General features: G+C 42.9%; 2 protein-coding genes and 1 non-coding gene across 5 annotated transcripts in view; 2 read left to right on the forward strand and 1 right to left on the reverse strand.

Annotated features, from left to right (window-relative positions):
• The window catches only part of RNASE12 (ribonuclease A family member 12 (inactive)), a 77,122-nt gene that overhangs the window by 54,824 nt on the left and 2,758 nt on the right, over positions 1-19,540 (forward strand). Inside the window, exon 1 of one of the 2 annotated variants that reach the window (XM_039245267.1) lies at positions 7,333-7,907. The exons of the other annotated variant lie outside the window; for it this stretch is intronic. Coding sequence (XP_039101198.1) covers positions 7,652-7,907 — 256 coding nt within the window. The 5' untranslated portion in view covers positions 7,333-7,651. Of the gene's footprint in view, positions 1-7,332; positions 7,908-19,540 lie in introns of those variants that run through there. 2 annotated transcript variants of the gene reach the window in all.
• Positions 1-19,540, forward strand: part of RNASE9 (ribonuclease A family member 9 (inactive)) — a 50,749-nt gene that overhangs the window by 1,329 nt on the left and 29,880 nt on the right. The window contains exon 1 of one of the 2 annotated variants that reach the window (XM_039245271.1): positions 7,847-7,907. The exons of the other annotated variant lie outside the window; for it this stretch is intronic. The gene's annotated coding sequence lies outside the window, so the exon portion shown is untranslated. Of the gene's footprint in view, positions 1-7,846; positions 7,908-19,540 lie in introns of those variants that run through there. 2 annotated transcript variants of the gene reach the window in all.
• LOC120240521 lies at positions 5,382-5,489 on the reverse strand. Its single transcript, XR_005530648.1, has one exon. It is a non-coding gene; the product is annotated as a U6 spliceosomal RNA (small nuclear RNA).

The raw sequence follows: 19,540 nt of genomic DNA on the forward strand, positions 1-19,540 counted from the left end.
TGCGATCATGGGGGGCACTTCTTTGGGGACTGGGACCCCAAAGGGTCAGCAAATGCAGCAAGGTGTCTTGTCACAGGTACCTCCTTCCTTCAAGCCTAACATTCCAGGGACTTGTGCTATGTGAATGTGGGGAAGTCTCAGGCTTCCTAGCACCCTGGGAATGAACTTCTAAGTAGGATGCTTAAGCTGCTGGCATATTAGACTCACCTGTGAAGCTTTTTACCGTTCACTGGTTTGGGGTCCAACCCATTAAGTTGGATTTTGTGAGGATAGGGCCTTGACATGATTATTTGTTAAAAGTTCCCCAGCTATTGTTAGGGTTGGCCTAGGAACTACAGCAGATGTGCAGTTGCTCTACAGACTGCAACTAGAGTCTTCCCAGTACCCCAGTAATGCTAAGGATCCTGTATCCCATGCACCCTCCTCAGACTCACCACCTTCCAGCTGGGACTTCATCTTCCCCGGATAAGGTTAGTTCTGGGTGCAACCACGTGCCAAATTTAGTTTCTCTGTGACTCTCCTTACTTCCCAGGCCACAGAAACAGACTATGCTAAGGGCAGGAAACTCCAAAAGAAAAGAGACGGCCTCGTGGTTCAGCCTGCTTGGTTTGAGGCAACAGGTGGATATGCATATGACTCTCCTTCCTCACACAAGGGCAAGACCCTCACTAGCATCAGGCCTTCACCTGCACTCCCTACCCACTGGGAATTCAGTGCTCACCCCTCCCTAACTCAGTCAGATGTGCCCTGGCTCACCCGATGAACAAGAGCTAGAAACCAAAGTTATTTTTCTGTTTGCTCTTAGCTATGCTGCTGAGTATTTAATTTCTTGGTTTTTTTTTTTTAATTTATTTTTTTAAATTTACATCCAAGTTAGTTAGCATATGGTGCAATAATGGTTTCAGAAGTAGAGTCCTTAATGTCCCTTACTCATTTAACCCATCCCCCCTTCCACAACCCTTCCAGTAACCCTCTGTTTGTTCTCTATATTTAAGAGTGTCTTATGTTTTGTTCCCCTCCCTGTTTTTATATTATTTTGGCTTCCCTTCCTTTATATTCATCTGTTCTGTGTCTTAAAGTCCTCATATGAGTGAAGCCAGTCTCCAACTGGCTAATTTTGCTTAGTGTAATACCCTCTAGTTCCATCTATGCAGTTTTCATTCTTTTTGATTGCTGAATAATACGACATCGTATGTGTGTGTATATCTATATCTATATCTATATCATATATATATGCCACATTTTCTTTATTCATTCATCCATCCATCCATGGACATTTGGGCTCTTTCCATACTTTGGCTATTGTTGATAGCGCTGCTATAAGCATTGGGGTGCATGTGCCCCTGTGAAATAGCACACCTCTATCCCTTGAGTAAATACCTAGTAGTGCAGTTGCTAAGTTGTAGGGTAGTTCTATTTTTAATTTTTTGAGGAACCTCCATACTGTTTTCCAAAGTGGATGCACCAGATTGCATGCCATCAGTAGTCCAAAAGAGATACTCTTTCTCTGCATCCTCTCCAACATCTGTTGTTGCCTGAGTTAATATTAGCCATTCTGACAAGTGCGATGTGGTATCTCACTGTGGTTTTGATTTGTATTTCCCAAGTGATGAGTGATGTTTAGCATTTTTTCATGTGTCAGTTGGCCATCTGGATGTCTTCTTTGGAGAAGTGTCTATTCATGTCTTTTGCCCATTTCTTCACTGAATGATTTACCTTTAGGGTGTTGAGTTTGATAAGTTCTCTATAGATTTTGGATACTAATCCTTTATCCGATATGTCGTTTGCAAATATCTTCTCCCATTCTGTAGGTTGTCTTTTAGTTTTGCTGATTGTTTCCTTTGCTGCGCAGAAGATTTTTATTTTGATGAGGTCCCAATAGTTCATTTTTGCTTTTGTTTCCCTTGCCTATGGAGATGTGTTGAGTAAGAAGTTGCTGTGGCCAAGATCAAAGAGGTTTTTGCCTGCTTTCTCCTAGAGGATTTTGATGACTTCCCGTCTTATGTTTAGGTCTTTCATCCGTTTTGAGCTTATTTTTGTGTATGGTGTGAAAAAGTGGCCCAGTTTCTTTTTTTTGCATGTTGAGGTCCAGTTTTTCCAGCACCATTTGCTGAAGACGCTGTCTTTATTCCCTTGGATATTCTTTCCTGCTTTGTAGAAGATGGGTTGGCCATATGTTTGTGGGTCCATTTCTGGGTTCTCTATTCTGTTCCACAGATCTGAATGTCTGTTTTTGTGCCAGTACCATGCTGTGTTGATGATTATGGCTTTGTAATACATCTTGAAGTCTGGGAATGTGACGCCTGCAGCTTTGGTTTTCTTTTTCAAGATTGCTTTGGTTATTCGGGGGTCTTTTCTGGTTCCATACAAATTTTAGGATTGTTTGTTCTAGCTCTATGAAGAATGTTAGGGTTACTTTGATAGGGATTGCATTGAATATGTAGATTGCTTTGGGTAGTATTGACATTTTAACAATATTTCTTCTTCCTATCCAAGAGCATGGACTATTTTTCCTTTTTTTTTTTTTTTTTTTTGGTGCCTTCTTCAATTTGCTTCATAAGCTTCCTATAGTTTCACTTTCTATAGTGAAAAATGTATAGATTTTTCACCTCTTTGGTTAGATTTATTCCTAGATATCTTATGGTTTTTCGTGCAGTTGTAAATGGGATCAATTCCTTGATTTCTCTTTCTGCTGCTTCATTGTTGATGTATAGTAAAGCAACAGATTTCTGTGCATTGATTTTATATCCTGCAACTTTACTGAATTCATGGGTCAGTTCTACAGTTTTTTGGTAGAATCTTTTGGGTTTTCCATATAGAGTATCATGTCATCTGCGAAGAGTGAAAGTTTGACCTCCTCTTGGCTGATTGGATGCCTTTTATTTCTTTGTGTTGTTTGATTGCTGAGGCTAAGATTTCCAATACTATGTTGAATAACAGAGGTGAGAGTGGACATCTCTGTCTTGGTCCTGACCTTAGGTGGAAAGCTCTTAGTTTTTCCCCATTGAGGATGATATTAGTGTTGGGTCTTTCATATGTAGCTTTTATGATCTCGAGGTATGGTCCTTCTATCTCTACTTTCTTGAGGGTTTTTATCAAGAAATGGTGCTGTGTTTTGTCAAATGCTTTCTCTGCATTTATTGAGAGGATCATATGGTTCTTGTCCTCTTTTATTGATGTAATGAATCACATTGATTGTTTTGCAGATATTGAACCGGCCCTGCATCCCAGGTATAAATCCCACTTGGTCGTGGTGAATAATTTTTTTAATGTATTATTGGATCTGGTTGGCTAATATCTTCTTGAGGATTTTTGCATCCATGTTTATCAGGGAAATTGGTGTATAGTTCTCCTTTTTGGTGGGGTCTTTGGTTTTGGAATCAAGGTAATGCTGGCTTCATAGAAATAATTTGGAAGTTTTCCTTCCATTTCTATTTTTGGGAACAGCTTCAAGAGAATAGGTGCTAACTCTTACTCAAATGTTTGGTAGAATTCCCCTGGAAACCATCTAGCCCTGGACTCTTGTTTTTTTGGGAGATTTTTTAATTACTAATTCGATTTCTTTACTGGTTATGGGTCTGTTCAAATTTTCTATTTCATCTGTTTCATTTTCGATAGTTTATATGTTTCTAGGAATTTGTCCATTCTTCCAGATTGCCCATTTTATTGGCATATAGTTGCTCATAATATTCTCTGTTTTTTTTTTTTAATCTTTATTTATTTCTGAGAGAGAGAGAGACAACGTGAGCAGGGGAGGGTCAGAGAGAGAGGAAGACACAGAATCTGAAACAGCCTCCAGGCTCTGAGCGAGCTGTCAGCACAGAGCCCGATGTGGGGCTCAAACCCACGAACCGTGAGAACATGACCTGAGCTGAAGTCAGGTGCTTAACCGACTGAGCCACCCAGATGCCCCTTTTTAAAATCTTTTTAATTTTTTTTTTTTTTTTTTTACCTAATAGTCTCTTATTATTGTTTTTATTTCTGCTGTGTTGGTTGTAATCTCTCCTCTTTCATTCTTAATTTTATTTATTTGGGTCCTTTGCTTTTTCTTTTTGATCAAATTGGCGAAGGGTTTATCAATTTTGTTAATTCTTTCAACGAACCAGCTTCTGTTTTCATTGATCTGTTCTACTGGGGTTTGTTGTTGTTGTTGTTGTTTCAATAGCATTGATTTCTGCTCTAATCTTTATTATTTCCTGACTTCTGCTGGTTTGGGTTTTATTTGTTGTTCTTTTTCCAGCTCTTTAAGGTGTAAGTTTAGGTTGTGTATCTGAAACCTTTCTTCCTTCTTTAGAAAGGCCCGGATTGCTATATGCTTCCCTCTTATGACCACCGTTGCTGCATCCCAGAGGTATTGGGGTGTGGTGTTCTCATTTTCATTGGTTTCTGTGTATTTTTTAATTTCCTCCTTGACTTCTTGGTTAGCCCATTCATTATTTAGTAGGATGTTCTTTAGTCTCTAAGTATTTGTTACCTTTCCAAATTTTTTCTTGAGGTTGATTTCGAGTTTCATAGTGTTGTGGTCTAAAAATATGCATGGTATGATCTCAATATTTTTGTACTTATTGAGGGCTAATCTGTGGCCCAGTATGTGATCTGGTCTGGAGAACGTTCCATATGCACTGGAGAAGAAATGTACATTCTGCTGCTTCAGGATGAAATGTTCTGAGTATCTGTTAAGTCCATCTGGTCCATCTGTGTGTCATTCAAAGCCATTGTTTCCTTGTTGGTTTTCTGTTAGACAGTCTGTCCATTGCTGTAAGTGGGGTATTGAGGTCCCATATGGTTAAGGTATTATTATCAATGAGTTTCTTTAAGTTTGTGATTAATTGATTTATGAATTTGGGTGTTTCACCTTTGGGGCATAAATGTTTATAATTGTTAGATCTTCTTGAAGGATAGACCCCTTAGTTATGATATAATGCCTTTCTTCATCTCTTGTTACAGTCTTTATTTTAAAATCTAGATTGTTTGATATAAGTATGGCTAGTCTGGTTTCTCTTGTTCACCATTAGTATGATAGATGGTTTTCTATCCCCCTACTTTCAATCAAAAGGTGTCTTTAGGTCTAAAGTGGGTCGCTTGTAAACAGCATATAGGTGGATCTTGGTTTTTTATCCATTCTGTTAGCCTATGTGTTTTGATTGAAGCATTTATCCATTGATGTTTAGAGTGAGTACTGAAAGATATGAATTTATTGCCATTATGTTTCTTGTAGAGTTGGAGTGTCTAGTGGTGTTCTCTGGTCCTTTCTAGTCTTTGTTGCTTTTTTTTTTTTTAATCTATAAAGTATCTTCTCTTTATTTAAGTTAAACAATTTTCGAGGATGGTTTCCATCTATAAAATGGACAAAGTACAAGCTCTGTACAGGAGTTCTTTTTAAAAATATGGAACGCTTCACGAATTTGCATGTCATCCCTTGCGCAGGGACCGTGCTAATCTTCTCTGTATCGTTCCAATTGTAGTATATGTGCTGCTGAAGTGAGCACTGTTGCTTTTGGTCTTTATTTATTTATTTATTTCATGCCCCCCACCCCCAAGAGAGTCCCCCTTAAAATTTCTTGCAAGGCTGATTTAGTGTCACAAACTTGTTTAATTTTGTTTGTCTGGGAAAATTTTTATCTCTCTTTCTATTCTGAATGATAGCCTTCCTGGATAAAGAATTCTTGGCTGCATATTTTTCAGATTCAACACATTGAATATATCCTGCCACTCCTTTCTGGCCTGCCAAGTTTCTGTGGATAGGTCTGCTGCAAACCTTATGCCTCTTCCCTTGTAGGTTAAGGACTTTTTTTTCCCTTGCTGCTTTCATGATTCTTTCCTTGCCTGAGTATTTTGTGAATTTGACCATTATATGCCTTGTTAATGGTCGGATTTTGTTGAATCTAATGGGAGTCCTCTGTGCTTCCTGGATTTTGATGTCTGTGTCTTTCCCCAAGTTAGGAAAATTTTTGGTTATTATTTACTCACATAACCCTTCTGTTCCTTTTACTGTCTTTTCCTTTTCTGAGACCCCTATGATTCTTTTTTTTTTTTAAATATTTTTATTGATTTCTAGGAGAGAGAGAGACAGCATGAGCAGGGAAGGGTCAGAGAGAGAGGGAGTCACAGACCAAAACAGGCTCCAGGCTCTGAGCTGGCAGTCAGCACAGAGCCCGACGTGGGGCTCGAACCCACAAACCGCGAGATCATGACCCGAGCGAAAGTCGGACGCTCAACTGACTAAGCCACCCAGGCGCCCCCCACTATGATTCTGATGTTGTTCCTTTTCAATGAGTCACTGATTTCTCTAATTCTTAAATCATGCTCTTTTGCTTTAGTCTCACTCTTTTTTCTGCTTCATAAGTTTGTCCTCTATATTGTTGATTTGCTGCTCTGCCTGATGCATCCTTGCCTCCGTGGCATCCATTCAAAATTGAAGCTCAGTTATAGTATTTTTAATTTCATCCTGACTAGCTTTTACTTCTTTTATCTCCACAGAAAGGGATTCTAAACTATTTTCAACCCCAGCTAGTATTCTTATCTTGATTCTAAATTCTGGTTCAGAAATCTTGCTTATATCTGTGTTGGTTAAGTCTCTGGCTCTCGTTTCTTCCTGTTCTTTCTTTTGGGGTGAACTCCTTCATTTCATCGTTTTGAAGGAAGAAAAGGAGTTAATGAGGTAAAAAAATTAAAATTAAAAAATTAAAAACAACAACAACACACACACAAATCAAATAAATAATGATAGATCCTAGGTGTGTTTTGGTCTGGGTTTTGAAAGGAGCTTGATAGATTAGAGAAAAAAGGGGCAAAAGAAAAAAAAAAGAAAACGTTTGAAAATTTGAGAAAAATGAATATAATGAAATAGAATAAAATGAAATGGTAAAGTATAATAGAATTTGAAAATTTTATAGAGAAATAAAAAATATAGTAGAAAAAATTAAAATAATTTTAATAAAAATTGAAAATAAAAATAAATTTTTTCTTTCTGTATTCAAGAAAAAGAAATGAAAAAGAAAAAAAATTGAATAGATGGACCAGTAAACAGACTGAAATATGACTGAAATTACATCATTTACCCTTTCAAGTCAAAGTATGAAGCACTTTATGGTCTGTAAACTAAGCAGGTGGAGAGACTTGTGGTGTTCCTGAAGATGAGCAGGTGGGGAGACTCGTGATGTTCCTGAAGAGAGAGGTTGGCCCAGTTGGGCCGGGCTTAGTGTAAGGGCTCCATTCTCCACTAGATGGCGCAGTTTAGCTTACGGGGGGGGGGGTGGATCGTTGTGGTGCCTGTAGGTGTGTATGCGCATGCTCGGGGGAGATGAAAATGGCGTCACCTGGCTCTGTCTCCTGTCAAAACTCTGTTCGCCCCCAGCAGCAATTGCGCATATGTCCTTTGTCTGCAGCTTCCGTCATTACCTGCTTTTACACTATCGGTGACCAAGACGTCAGGTTGCCAGGCGGCACCTCCGTCCCAGTTTCATGTCAGATGTGGCTGTTTTCCCCAACCCCTTACTTCTGAGAGACGAGGCTTTGACCCGTTCTGCCTCTCTACGGGAGGGTCTCACCGAGCAATGGCCGGGTGCTGGCCACACCCAGGAATGTTTGCAGGACCGTGCTGCTGCCAATGCTCAGAGACTGCGGCTGGGCGCCAGCTCGCCCCTGAAAAATGTTTACATTATTGTGTAGCAGCAGCGTTTCAGGGATCATGGAAAACCACAACAGGCAGCTGGCACCAGGCTTCACCCTTAAGGAACTTGTTCCAGCCCCAGTGAATGTGGTGGTTCTCTGGGGTCTGCTGGGATCGGGTGGCCGCTCAGCCTCTACCAGATGTCCTCCCAGCAGGGGAACTGCCTCTCCCCGTGTGGCGGGAAGACCCCCTGGACTTGACTCTGCTCCTGAGGATTCGCCCTTCTCACCGCCAGGTATTTATACTCTGTGGTCCCCGTTGTTTATAGAGTCTTAATGGAATTTAAACCCTCTCCTAGCTCCCTTTTTAGTTAAGTCCCTGCGGCGGTTTCCACTTTTCCACTTTTCTTCCAGCTGCTTTGGGGAGCGGGGGATGCTTTTCCCGTGCTCTCCCCGTCGCCCTCTTTCCACAAGTAAAAACAGCTCCCTGCCCTCTGCGGCTTCTCTCTCCCCCAGTTCACCTCTCCGTGCTGTGTACCTGCTGAGTTCTGTGGTTCCGGTTGTGCAGATTGTTGTGTTAAGCCTCAAATCAGTTTTCTAGGTGTGCAGGATCGTTTCGTGTTGATCTGGCTGCGTTTCATGGACAGGAGACACAAGAAAAACTTCCATGCTGTTCTGCCATCTTGGCTTCTCCCCTGAGTATTTAACATTTGGTACCCCTTCAACATTTGGAAGAACTGCAAAATAATCTTGCAACCAATCCAAGATTATTTAGCACTCTCACATTCAGTCCTTAAGCGATGTTGGCTGCACAGAGTATTTCCAGAATCCAAACACTTCTCCCCACCTCCACCACCACCACTGTAGTATAAGCCACCACCATTTCTTACTGTGCTGTTGTAATGGCCCCTGAGCAGGTCTCTCTGGTTGGCCCTTGTGCCCCTTCAGTCCATTTTCAAAAGAGCAGACAGAATACTCTTGTTGGAACCTAGGTCAGAGCTGGTCATTGCTTTGCTTAAAACCCTCTGTGTATCTCATTTCATTCAACATAAAATCAAAGCTCCTTGCCATTGCTTAAAAAAATCTCTACATGATTTTGCTGATTCTTGGCTTCCCCTCATTTCACTGACCTCATCTTCTACAGCTCACTCTCTTTGGTGGCTGCATTCCAACTACATTAGCCTCCTGAGCACCTTAGGAAGTCCCACCTCAGTGCCTTGGCACATGCCTTTCTCTCTCTCTTGAGTCTTATCTTCTTCCTGCCTGCATAGCTCAGTTCTTCCCTGCTTTTAAGATCCCTGTGCAGATGTTACCTATCAGAGAGGACTTCTCCGACCACCCAACATGAGGTCCCACTTCCTTTGTTCTCTGTCTCCATTCTCTAATTTTGCACACCCTGTTTGCACTTACCACATGATTTTGGCTGCTGCTGCTGTTGCTTTTCTTAATTCTCCTTCCACCCCACTCCCCACCCCCCACTAGACTGCAAACTCCATGTGAACAGGTTTTGTTCTGGTTTTTTTTTTTTTTTTTTTTACTGCTGACGTCTCAGAAACTGGAACAGTTCCTAGCACCTAATAGATACTCGATAAATAGTTGGTTAATGAGTTGCATGCATTGTTTTAAATCACAGTGTTATACAGGCTTTTAAGGAATGCCAGATCCTTTTGCACCAGGGGAGATGGGAGCATGGAGGTTTTCAGGGCTGGAATAGAGAGCAGGCCCTTGCAGAGTGGGGGACGTACCATCATCGGGACATGGCTGGAAAATATTCTGTGGCAGCCCTCTTTTTGGACTACAGTATGGCCCTGTCAATATTTTAAAGAAGTATTGAAAGTTTCTTCAAACTGGACATAAAGGAAGGCACAGAATAGGCTCCCGGAAGCTGTAAATAGGGTATCAATGCCATTGATTCCTGTTGCAAACTTGCTCCAGTCAGAGCTGCTTAAATACAGGGTGCTTTAGGCTTTATAATTTTCAGCAACTTCTTAACCAGATAGTATTCAGGGTTGCAGGGTTGCACATATCAGGGTGTTAACATAATTCATTTGATAAGATGAGGAACAAAAGTTCACAGTAGGAACACCAGAGAGGAAGAAGAAAACTAAGATTAGGGAAGGAACTGTATAGCCAAGCAGTCTTTATCGACCTCATAAGACCAGGTTTCGCAATGAGGGATCACTGTGAACATGGGTCCTGAGGAGACAGTGCTAGCATGCTGGCAGGATTTATGAAACAGAGGGTGAGAACCTCTGTTGGTAACAAAACCTGCATGTAATAGGATAGGCAAGGTCTCTGCTTTCAGGAGCTACCAATGCAAACTGGCATCTGCCCCCTCGTGGGCACAACAGGTACTGTCATGGATCTTTGTCAAGGTCTTTAAAGGAGAGACAGTAAATTAAAAGTTAATTTCTGGGGACCACACTACTTTTTACTGATCATTCTCTGTGTATGATATGAAGGTGGAGCTTATAGGGAAGATGAGCTTTTCGGGAAGACAAGCTTATTGTCCAGGGAGATGGTGCTCATGCTATTAAACTGAGTGATTTGTTAAGATGGATGGCAACCCTCAGATCTGGAGGGGAAGCAGAAAATTGAGCCAGCACTATTAGCAAAACTCTGGAGTTGGTCTTTAACAGCTAAAGTGAGTGGTTCAGAGAGAGAATCTTAGCTTTGAGTAGAAACTAGAGGTGAATCAACACTTTCTTTCTTTTCATTGATCTTTTTAATGTTTTATTTTTGAGAAAGAGAGTGCAAGCAGGGGAAGGGCAGAGAGAAAGAGATACAGAATCTGAAGCAGTCTTGAGGCTCTGAGCTGTCAGCGCAGAGCCTGATGCGGGGCTCAAACCCACAAACAGTGATATTGTGACCTGAGCTGAAGTCAGACGCTTACGACTGAGCCACCTAGGTGCTCCATGATCTTTCTGATCTTATGTCCATGTGGTGCTGCAGGGTTCTGCCAGAAGTATCAAAAAGGACTACTGAGTTTTACATAGAATAGCTCTTTGATACTATCATTAAAAGAGCAAAATCTTTTAGGTCATTCACTCATGCATTTGTCCATTAAATCAATATTTACTAAACATTTATTGAGCAAACATTTGTTCAACATCTCTTATATTCCAGGCACTGTGCTTGGGACAGAGACTACTGCAGGGAACCAGACAGATCTGGTTTCTTCCTTCATGAAACAACCAGATAATTAAAAAAAAAAAAAAAAAAAAAAAACGGGATTAATTTATTGCACTAGTGATAAGGGCCAGAAAGTCAAATATAGATTACTATGCAAGCAAAAGAGAGGCTGTTTATTTACTCTGGGGTTTCTGGGAAGGTTTGTCTGAGGAAAGAAGGAACCTACAGAGTTTAGCCAGGTAGAATGGGGAGGGGAGGTAGAGTAATGAACCTTCCATAGTGAGAGAAGTGGGTGTTAAGAAACTTGAATTGGAAGGAAGCTTAGTGAGTGCGGGGAAATGAAAAGAGCAGTGTAAGGAAGGGTAGAGAGACAGAGACAGTGGTTTGAGGTGAAGCTCTCTCTGCAAGGCCTGGTAGGGAGAGGACTGTGGTCATTATTTTAGGACTTATGAAAAGCCATTTTCACGTTTTTGGTGGGGAGAGGGGTGAACAGCACAGGCACTGCACTAGATTTGTGTTTTATTAATTATTATTTTTTACTGTTTATTAGTTTTGAGAGAGAGAGAGAGCATGCATATGCTCACACAAGTGGGGAGGGGCAGAGAGAGAGGGAGAGAGAATCCCAATCCACGCTGTCAGCGTAGAGCCCAGTGTGGGGCCTGATCCCGCAAACCATGGGATCCTGACCTAAGCTGAAATCAAGAGTTGGATGCTTAACCAACTGAGCCACCCGGGCCCACCAGAACTAGATTTTGTGTTTTAACAAGATTATTGGCGGGGTGGGGGGCACCTGGGTGGCTCAGTTGGTTAAGTGTCCAACTTCACCTCAGGTCATAATCTCACGGTATGTGAGTTCGTGTGTTGGGCTCTTTGCTGACACAGTCTAGAGCCTGCTTCAGATTCTGTGTCTCCCCCTCTGTCCCTTCCCTGCTTGTGTTCTCTCTTTCTCTCTCTCAAATAAATAAACATTGAAAAAAATTTTTTTAATTAAAAGAAAAAGACTGCTATGGTAGTAAAGTTGGCAAAAAGCCACTGGGATCTCCATTTCAGCTGCATGAGGAAATGTTATGGCTGGATGTCTTTTGCCAACTCTAAAATTATTAGTTGTTTTCACCTTGTGCATTCCACCAACTCTGCCAGTTCCCAGCCACTTTTAAAGGAGGTGGGTGAAAACCATGGAATTAAGCTCAGGGCCACAGAGCTAGTTAGTGGCAGAGCCAGTGTCAAGACAGCAACCCAGCTTTCAGGACTCCCCAGCCACTGCTCATTCTGCCCTAGCTCGGTGCTTCTGAAAAGGGAGCTGGTTTGCTTGTTGGTTTGTTTAATGAATCTGGATTCCTTGGGGTCTCACTGATTATTTGGGCTCAGGGGACAATCCTTCATCTTTCAGGGCATCTTACTGATTTTCAGGGGAGCTGGAACTGGCCCGGAGAGGAAGGCAGAGCAGGGAGTGTTATGAAAGATCTGAATGTCCATGGACGTGCTGTGGGGAAGGCTGGGTTACTTGTCCTTCTTCAATGAGGGTTCAGAGGAAGCTGCTGGGGGCTCAGCCCAGGGACACACATAAGGAGCCAGATATGCTAAGATCAAAGCATTTTCAGAAGTGGAAATCTGAAGGGACAGGGGGCCTACCAAGTAGCTGTTAGAAAGACAGGCTTATGCAGCCTCCCACAACCTGGCCTCCCCTGGGCTATGGCCTGCTGGCAGTCATTTCAGGGACACACATAAAGTTACCAAGGGGGGGGGGGGGGAAGCCTTGCTTTGCTCCCAAAGAGGAACAGGATCTCCCATGTTCACTGCTTGAGGCTTTTAAGTGTAAGGCTGAGATTGATAGCCTCCGATTTGAGTCTCAACATGTCCTGCCCAAGTCAGGAGCAGTTTGTACTTGGACACATGTAAGCTCTAGGCTGATGGTCTCACCTGGACAAAGAGACAGGCAGGTGGTGGGAGGGCAGGTTGGCAGCTGGCCAGAGGCTTCGAGAGGTATTGCATGAATCCTGCAGTTAACAGTCTGTTTAGGGTGTTATGCCCGAATCGCGAGTCCCCCAGAGACCTCCAAGGAGCCGGCACCGATGCAAGAACAAAAGGGTCTTTATTACAAGCTTGGGCAGAGGCCCACCTGTCTACTGGCACAGCAGCAGCAAAGTGAAGCCCTGAACAGTGGCAAGCAGGGTTTTTATGGGGGAAGGGCGGGGGTGTTACCATGCACACGTTGTACGTTTTGCATCATTACATAAGCACCAATCATAATTGTACAATGCCCATAGTAACAGCATAGTAACACTTTTGACCATTCAGTATCTGCGAGGCAGATTTCCGTTACATTTGGTGGGACCCAATCATGACCTTTGAGAGTCTTTTAAAAAGACCAATTATGAGGTGGGCTCAGGGAATCTACGTGGGGCTTCTGCAAGCATGATTGATTGGCAAGTTTGTACAAAGTAACTACCTGGAGTTCCCCACCCTGACTCGTCTCCAAGACTACAGGAATGTTACACATTTCTTTTGATTGGCAGATCCGAGGGTGGTCAGAGGGCGCTTCAGCTGAGGCTTTTCCTGGAAATGGATTACGTGCAGCCTGAGGTTGTTTCTAATGGAGGACTTAATTTCAGGCTCCTCAAGGGAACGGCTCTCCAGTTGCCAAAGGCAGCTGATGACCTCCTCCAGAATAGTGGTGCTTTGTGCCCCCCCCCTTTTTTTTGGCTAATAGTTATTGTTCCTGATTTATGGCAGTGTGTGTCCTTTTGAACAAAATGTCAATTTCCTAAGCCATTTCACAGGGCTTCTCCACCTCCACCACATTCATGAATCAGAGCCCCACCTCCCCACTTCCAGGCCTGGTGGCCAGGATCAGGTCCCTGTTTCCCCATTACTTACCCTGACTCCAGGCTGCGGTGGCAGAGACCACATCCCTACCCCTTCTGTGTGTTTGTTCAGGGGAAGTAAAAATGGTAGCCAGAAAATTGTCATCTTAAGAGAATAGCCATTGGGGTCATTTCAGTTTAGCTCAGAAACTTTGTGACAGCAGAAAGGAACCTCAGTGTCAAAGTCTTCCTTTATTCTTTTCTGCCATGTCTGTTTTAGAAATGTAGGCACTCAGACTTTGAGAAGGGACATGACTCCTCGCAAATCACCCAGCTAGTTCATGGAGGAGGAAGAACAAGGCTTGAAGTCTTTTACTTTTTCATCTGTTGGCCAACAAAAGACAGAACAGCAAGCTGCAGAATAAACGTATGTGTTGATTTGGGGTCTTAGGGATTGCTGTCTGGAAGATGCAGAGTGGACCAAAAGTGTGCCCTGTAGAATCAACGGAGGTCAGGAAACAGGATTTACATAAGTTGTTTTGAATGAGATGTGATTGGTGCTAGCTGCAATAGTGCTGAGCTGTTAGAATGCTACTGGGGAGTCCCGCAAAGGTTGCAAGAGTTTTTCTGGCCTTCTGGCCAAAGTGTGTGGATGTTTTTCAGGATGTTGTTTGTATAGTGCTGAGGTTTGGGTTTCATCAGAGTGAGGACATGCTTCAGACTCACTTCCCAATGGCTCCCGGCTCCATTTTATGTCCCCTTAGCGTGTCTGACCTCATTTTAGGAATTCTTTCACACAACCACTCCACAAACACTTTTTGATCTCTTGTGAAGTAGCATGCAGTGTGCTAGAGCAAACAAGTTCCTTTTCCTGGGTCTCCAGGAGCCCACATGTGGGAAAGAAGGCCAAATAAGCCCTTTGCTGCCCCACACAGCAATCGTTAAGCCAAATTACATACAGGGAGGGTGGAGACGGGCTTCTTATGGAGATGGTAAGGAAGATATTTCCTGATCCAAGGGCTTTACTTTGGTTGTGTGAGAGTTTGTGGAAACCAGCACAGATTTCCTCACTGGCAAGGCCCACTTCCAAGGCTGGAAAGAAACCTATCATCTGACTGTTCTCCACACCAGGGTAGGAGGTGAAAGTGGTTTGAGAGGGCTTTTTGGTGAAAATGAATAGGGATGAAAGAAATCAGATCCCAATTTAGAAGTACTTCCAATCTTTCGTTCTTCAGGGAGGTGCTAAAAGGGCGTCTGGGTGATAGAGAAGTTGGCACAAAGAGGGTTAGAGAATGAAGGGGGGGGAGTGGGAGAGCACCCTCTGCCCTAAGTGACCTTCCTGAATCCAAGACATTCCCAGCTTCTCACTGCCAGTGCTCCCCTACCCCCACCCCATCCCACCCTAGCCCAGCTTCCAACCCACAGGCATACTGTCACTTCTCCCACACTTCTGCCTGTCCCTGGTGGAACTCAGATCACCCAGCTCATGTCTATCATCCCCTGTGAAATGGTCTCCAGGTTTGCTGAAAGAACGCAGGTAATTGAGGACCACAGCTAAGGAATACAGACCAATCCTTCCTCCTCCAATGGACTGTTTGGGGAGAGGCCCTCCCAGTGTCCAAGGAGGGAGGTGCTCTGAGGGGCTGCTTGAGTCATGTGACTAAGGGACCTGCTCACCCTTTGTGGGATGCAAGCTCTGCAGCAGGGCAGATATTCAGATGCTTCTGTATGGAATTGTTGGGTACTTGGTATTATAATAGTTCTATTGTGTAATAGGTGCAAGTCTTTAGAAATTATTATGCTGTGTACCAACTCAGGGCACATCAATTGTGGTGACCCTTAATCTTCAATGTGCATTATAATCACCAGAGATGGGCTACTGATTATAAATGCAGATCCAGGGCCTTCCCTCCAGAGACTTCTATTCAGTAGGTCCAGGGTAAAGGCCCAGGTTTCTGTAGTTTTAATAATTAGTAGCCAAGACAGGGACATGTTTCACATAGAAACCACCTCCATCCACTATATATGTATATTTTTTTTAAAGTTTTTTTCTTAATGTTTATTTATTTTGAGAGAGAGAGAGAGAGAGAGAGAGAGTGACGGTATGGGGAGAGGCAGAGAGAGAGAATCACAAGGCCCCACACTGTCCGCTCAGAGCCCAATGCAGGGTTCAGTCTCACAAACCATGAGATCATGACCTGAGCCAAAATTCAGAGTAGGACTCTTAACCAACTAAGCTACCATTTATTTATTAAATGTTTGTTAAGTTTTGAGAGCGTGCACACATCGTGAGCAGGGGCGGGGCAGAAGGAGAGGGAGACAGGATCCGAAGTGGGCTAAGTGCTGACATCAGAGAGCCTGATGTGGGGTTTGAACTCACCAACCGAACCAAGAGATCATTACCAGACCTAAGCTGATGCTTAACCAACTGAGCCACCCAGGTGCACCCTCCCCCCTCCCCCACACCATATATATATTTTTTAATCTGTGGGAACCAGTCAGGGACAGACTAAGGAGTGGTTAAGGGCTGGTGGCGAGGTCATTAACCCTCCCCTAATGACTCTGCAACCTCCACTCCCATTCTTTGATATGGGCAATTCATGTTTCCTGGGTTTTAGGTAAAGCACTCAGAAAATGCATCTTCAAGAAAAGTGCCCCGAGCGCTCTCTTGTGGCATGATCACTGTCTCCTGTACTGTACTCCATGGGAATTTTTACTGTACACCACTGTATGGGACAGGAGGGCCCAGGACTTGGGGAAGAGGAAATATAAAGCAGGGGATGATAAGGGGAATAAGCAAACCCCATATCAGAATGACCAAGGAAAGGGACATTCAAAGGGAGTTCTAACGAAGGGCTGCTGATGGCTGCTGGAAATAGTGCACGTGAGTTAATGTTAAGATTTTTTTCTCAACCCTGTATCCTTATGTTTGGTGGGCATTAGAGAAGTTAGTGCAAGATTTGAAGAAATTTAAAAAGCATTCCTTGAAAAGCTTCTAAAGTGCCTTTGGCAGAGGGGTGCCTGAGTGGCTCAGTTGGTTAAGTGGCTTACTAGCTCAGGTCATGATCTCATAGTTTGAGAGTTTAAGCCCTGCATCAGGCTCTATGCTGACAGCTCAGAGCCTGGAGACTGCTTTGGATTCTGTGTCTCCTTCCCTCTCTGCCCCTCCCTTGCTCGTGCTCTGTCACTCTCAAAAACAAACATTTTAAAGTGCCTTTGGACTGGAACAAACTATCCTAAAATTTGTATGGAATCACAAAAGACCCCGAATAGCCAAAGTAATATTGAAGAAGAAAACCAAAATGGAAGGCATCACTATCCCAGACTTCAGCCTCTACTACAAAGCTGTCATCATCAAGACAGTATGGTATTGGCACAAAAATAGACACATAGACCAATGGAATAGAATTGAGAACTCAGACCTGGACCCAAAGGTATACAGCCAACTAATCTTTGACAAAGCAGGAAAGAATATCCAATGGAAAAAAGACAGCCTCTTTAACAGATGGTGTTGGGAGAACTGGACAGCAACATGCAGAAGAATGAAACTAGATCAATTTCTCACACCATACACAAAAATAAACTCAAAATGGATAAAGAACCTGAACGTGAGACAGGAAGCCATCAAAACCCTAGAGGAGAAAGCAGGAAACAACCTCCTTGACCTCCACTGCAGCAACTTCTTACTTGACATATTCCCAAAAGCAAGGGAATCAAGAGCAAAAATAAACTATTGGGACCTCATCAAGATTAAAAGCTTCTGCACAGCCAAGGAAACAACCCAGAAAACTAATAGGCAACCAACGGAATGGGAAAAGATAGTTGCAAATGACATATCAGATAAGGGTTAATATCCAGAATCTATAAGGAACTCACCAAACTACACGCCCGAAAAACAAACAACCCAGTGAAGAAATGGGCAGAAGAAATGAACAGACACTTCTCCAAAGAGGACATCCAGATGGCCAACAGACACATGAAATGATGCTCAGCATCCCTCCTCATCAGGGAAATACAAATCAAAACCACACTGAGATACCACCTCACACCAGTCAGAGTGGCTAAAATGAGCAAACCAGAGAACTCGAGATGCTGGTGAGGATGTGGAGAAACAGGCACCCTCCTACACTGTTGGTGGGAATGTAAACTGGTACAGCCCCTCTGGAAAACAGTTTGGAGGTTCCTCAGGAACCTTTGCTACCTGGCTAGGTAGCAAAATATTTCTTTACTATACTTCACTGATTTTTTAAAGTGACTGATTGCTCAGGAAGGTCTCCTTATTTGGTCATAAGTAGATTGATGGTAAGGTCGGGGGGGATGGTGGAATCCAGGAGACCTTTCGAGGTATCCCGTCAAGTAAGGGAGGCTCTCAGGACAGGATGGAGAGAAATGGGGGAGTCAAAAAGGAACTTTTGGGGTTTTTACAGCAGATGGAGATTTAAAAACTAGTTTTTATTATTGTTTGTGTGATAACCTATACTCTATATGCAAGAAAACTCCAGTGGTATCTATGACTTGGTAAAGATTTATGAAATTAGATTTGCTTCGGGAGATTTAGCAAAGTGATAAGCTCTCTATTCTGTTGATCTACTGCTGTTTTACAATCACCTTAAAAATGGTGACTGACAACAGTAACAATTGATCCTCAATCTAGAAGGTGACTGAGCTCGGCTTGGCAGTTCTTACTTGAGGTCTTGCCTGTTTTTATTCACATGGCGGCTGGAGCTGGATGATCCCACGGGCTTTTTCACTCAGCCTTCTGGCACCTGGGCTGAGAAGACTCGAGCATCAAGGAACTGGAATGGATGCGGCAATCTGGGCATCTCTTTCTATCCATGTGGTGGCCTCAGTGTTGCCAGCCTTCATACATGGTGGCTGAAGGCACCTAGATCGAATGCCCCAAGAGAACTATGGCCAAGCAGACCCATTCTCGGAAGTCATCAGAATTGATAGGATCGCTTGCACCAGGCTACATTAATGGGAACAGGCACAAAGGCCCATCCAAGTTCTCAGGAAAGGATGTGGACTCTACCTTTTAATAGAATAGGGGAGTAACAAGATTCTGGAAAAGAACGTGAAATGGAAAACATTTTGTGGCCATTTTTAGGAACTACAACCTGCTATATTGCCTTAAGTTGAACATGGTATTGGCCAATTGCAGAAGCCTTGCAAGGGTAGCCAATCACACCCATAGCACATGAATGACCTCTGCAGTCTCCCATGGGAGAGCCAAAATTTCACTAAATACTTGCAGATTACACTTCCAGTATCACCACATCACTTTTCATGCCCACTAGCATTTTTGCAGCACCTGATATAAGATGTTCTTTTTTAAAAAGAGATTTTTTTTTTTTTTGAGAGAGAGAGCATATGTGGGGTAGGGGGCAGAGAGAGAGGGAGAGAGAGGATCTAAACAGGATCCATGCTCAGTGCATGGAGCCCAACCTGGGGCTTGATCTCTCAACCCTGAGATCATGACCTGAGATGAAATCAAGAATTGGTTGCATAACCAACTGAGCCACCAAGGCACCCCTAATATTTTATTTTTTTGAGCAATCTCTATACCCAATGTGGGGCTCTAAGTCACAGCCCTCAGGTCAAGAGTCACATGCTCTATGACTGAGCCAGCTGGGAGCCCAGATGTAAAATTTTCTAATTTTTAAAAATTTGATGGTTATAAACTGATATGTCTTGGTTATCTTAATTTCTATTTATTTGATTACTAGTGAGGTTGAGCATTGTTCATCATCCATGTTGGCTTTCTCTTCTCAAATTGGTTTTTCATAATTTTTGACAGTTTTTTCTCCTCGGAAGTTTCTTGTATTTTTATTGCTGACATGAGGGAGTCCCTTACATCTAGATGTTAACTCTTGTTGGTTTTAGACATTACAAGTGTTTTGTTCCAGACAGCCAGCATTATTTAACATGTGAACCCAGTCTCTAATTTCTTTTTTTTTTTTTTTAATTTTTTTTTAATGTTTTTTTTTATTTAT

This window comes from Hyaena hyaena, unplaced genomic scaffold, assembly GCF_003009895.1.
Source record: "Hyaena hyaena isolate Hyena2069 unplaced genomic scaffold, ASM300989v1 scaffold_256, whole genome shotgun sequence".
Taxonomy (NCBI): Eukaryota; Metazoa; Chordata; class Mammalia; order Carnivora; family Hyaenidae; genus Hyaena; species Hyaena hyaena.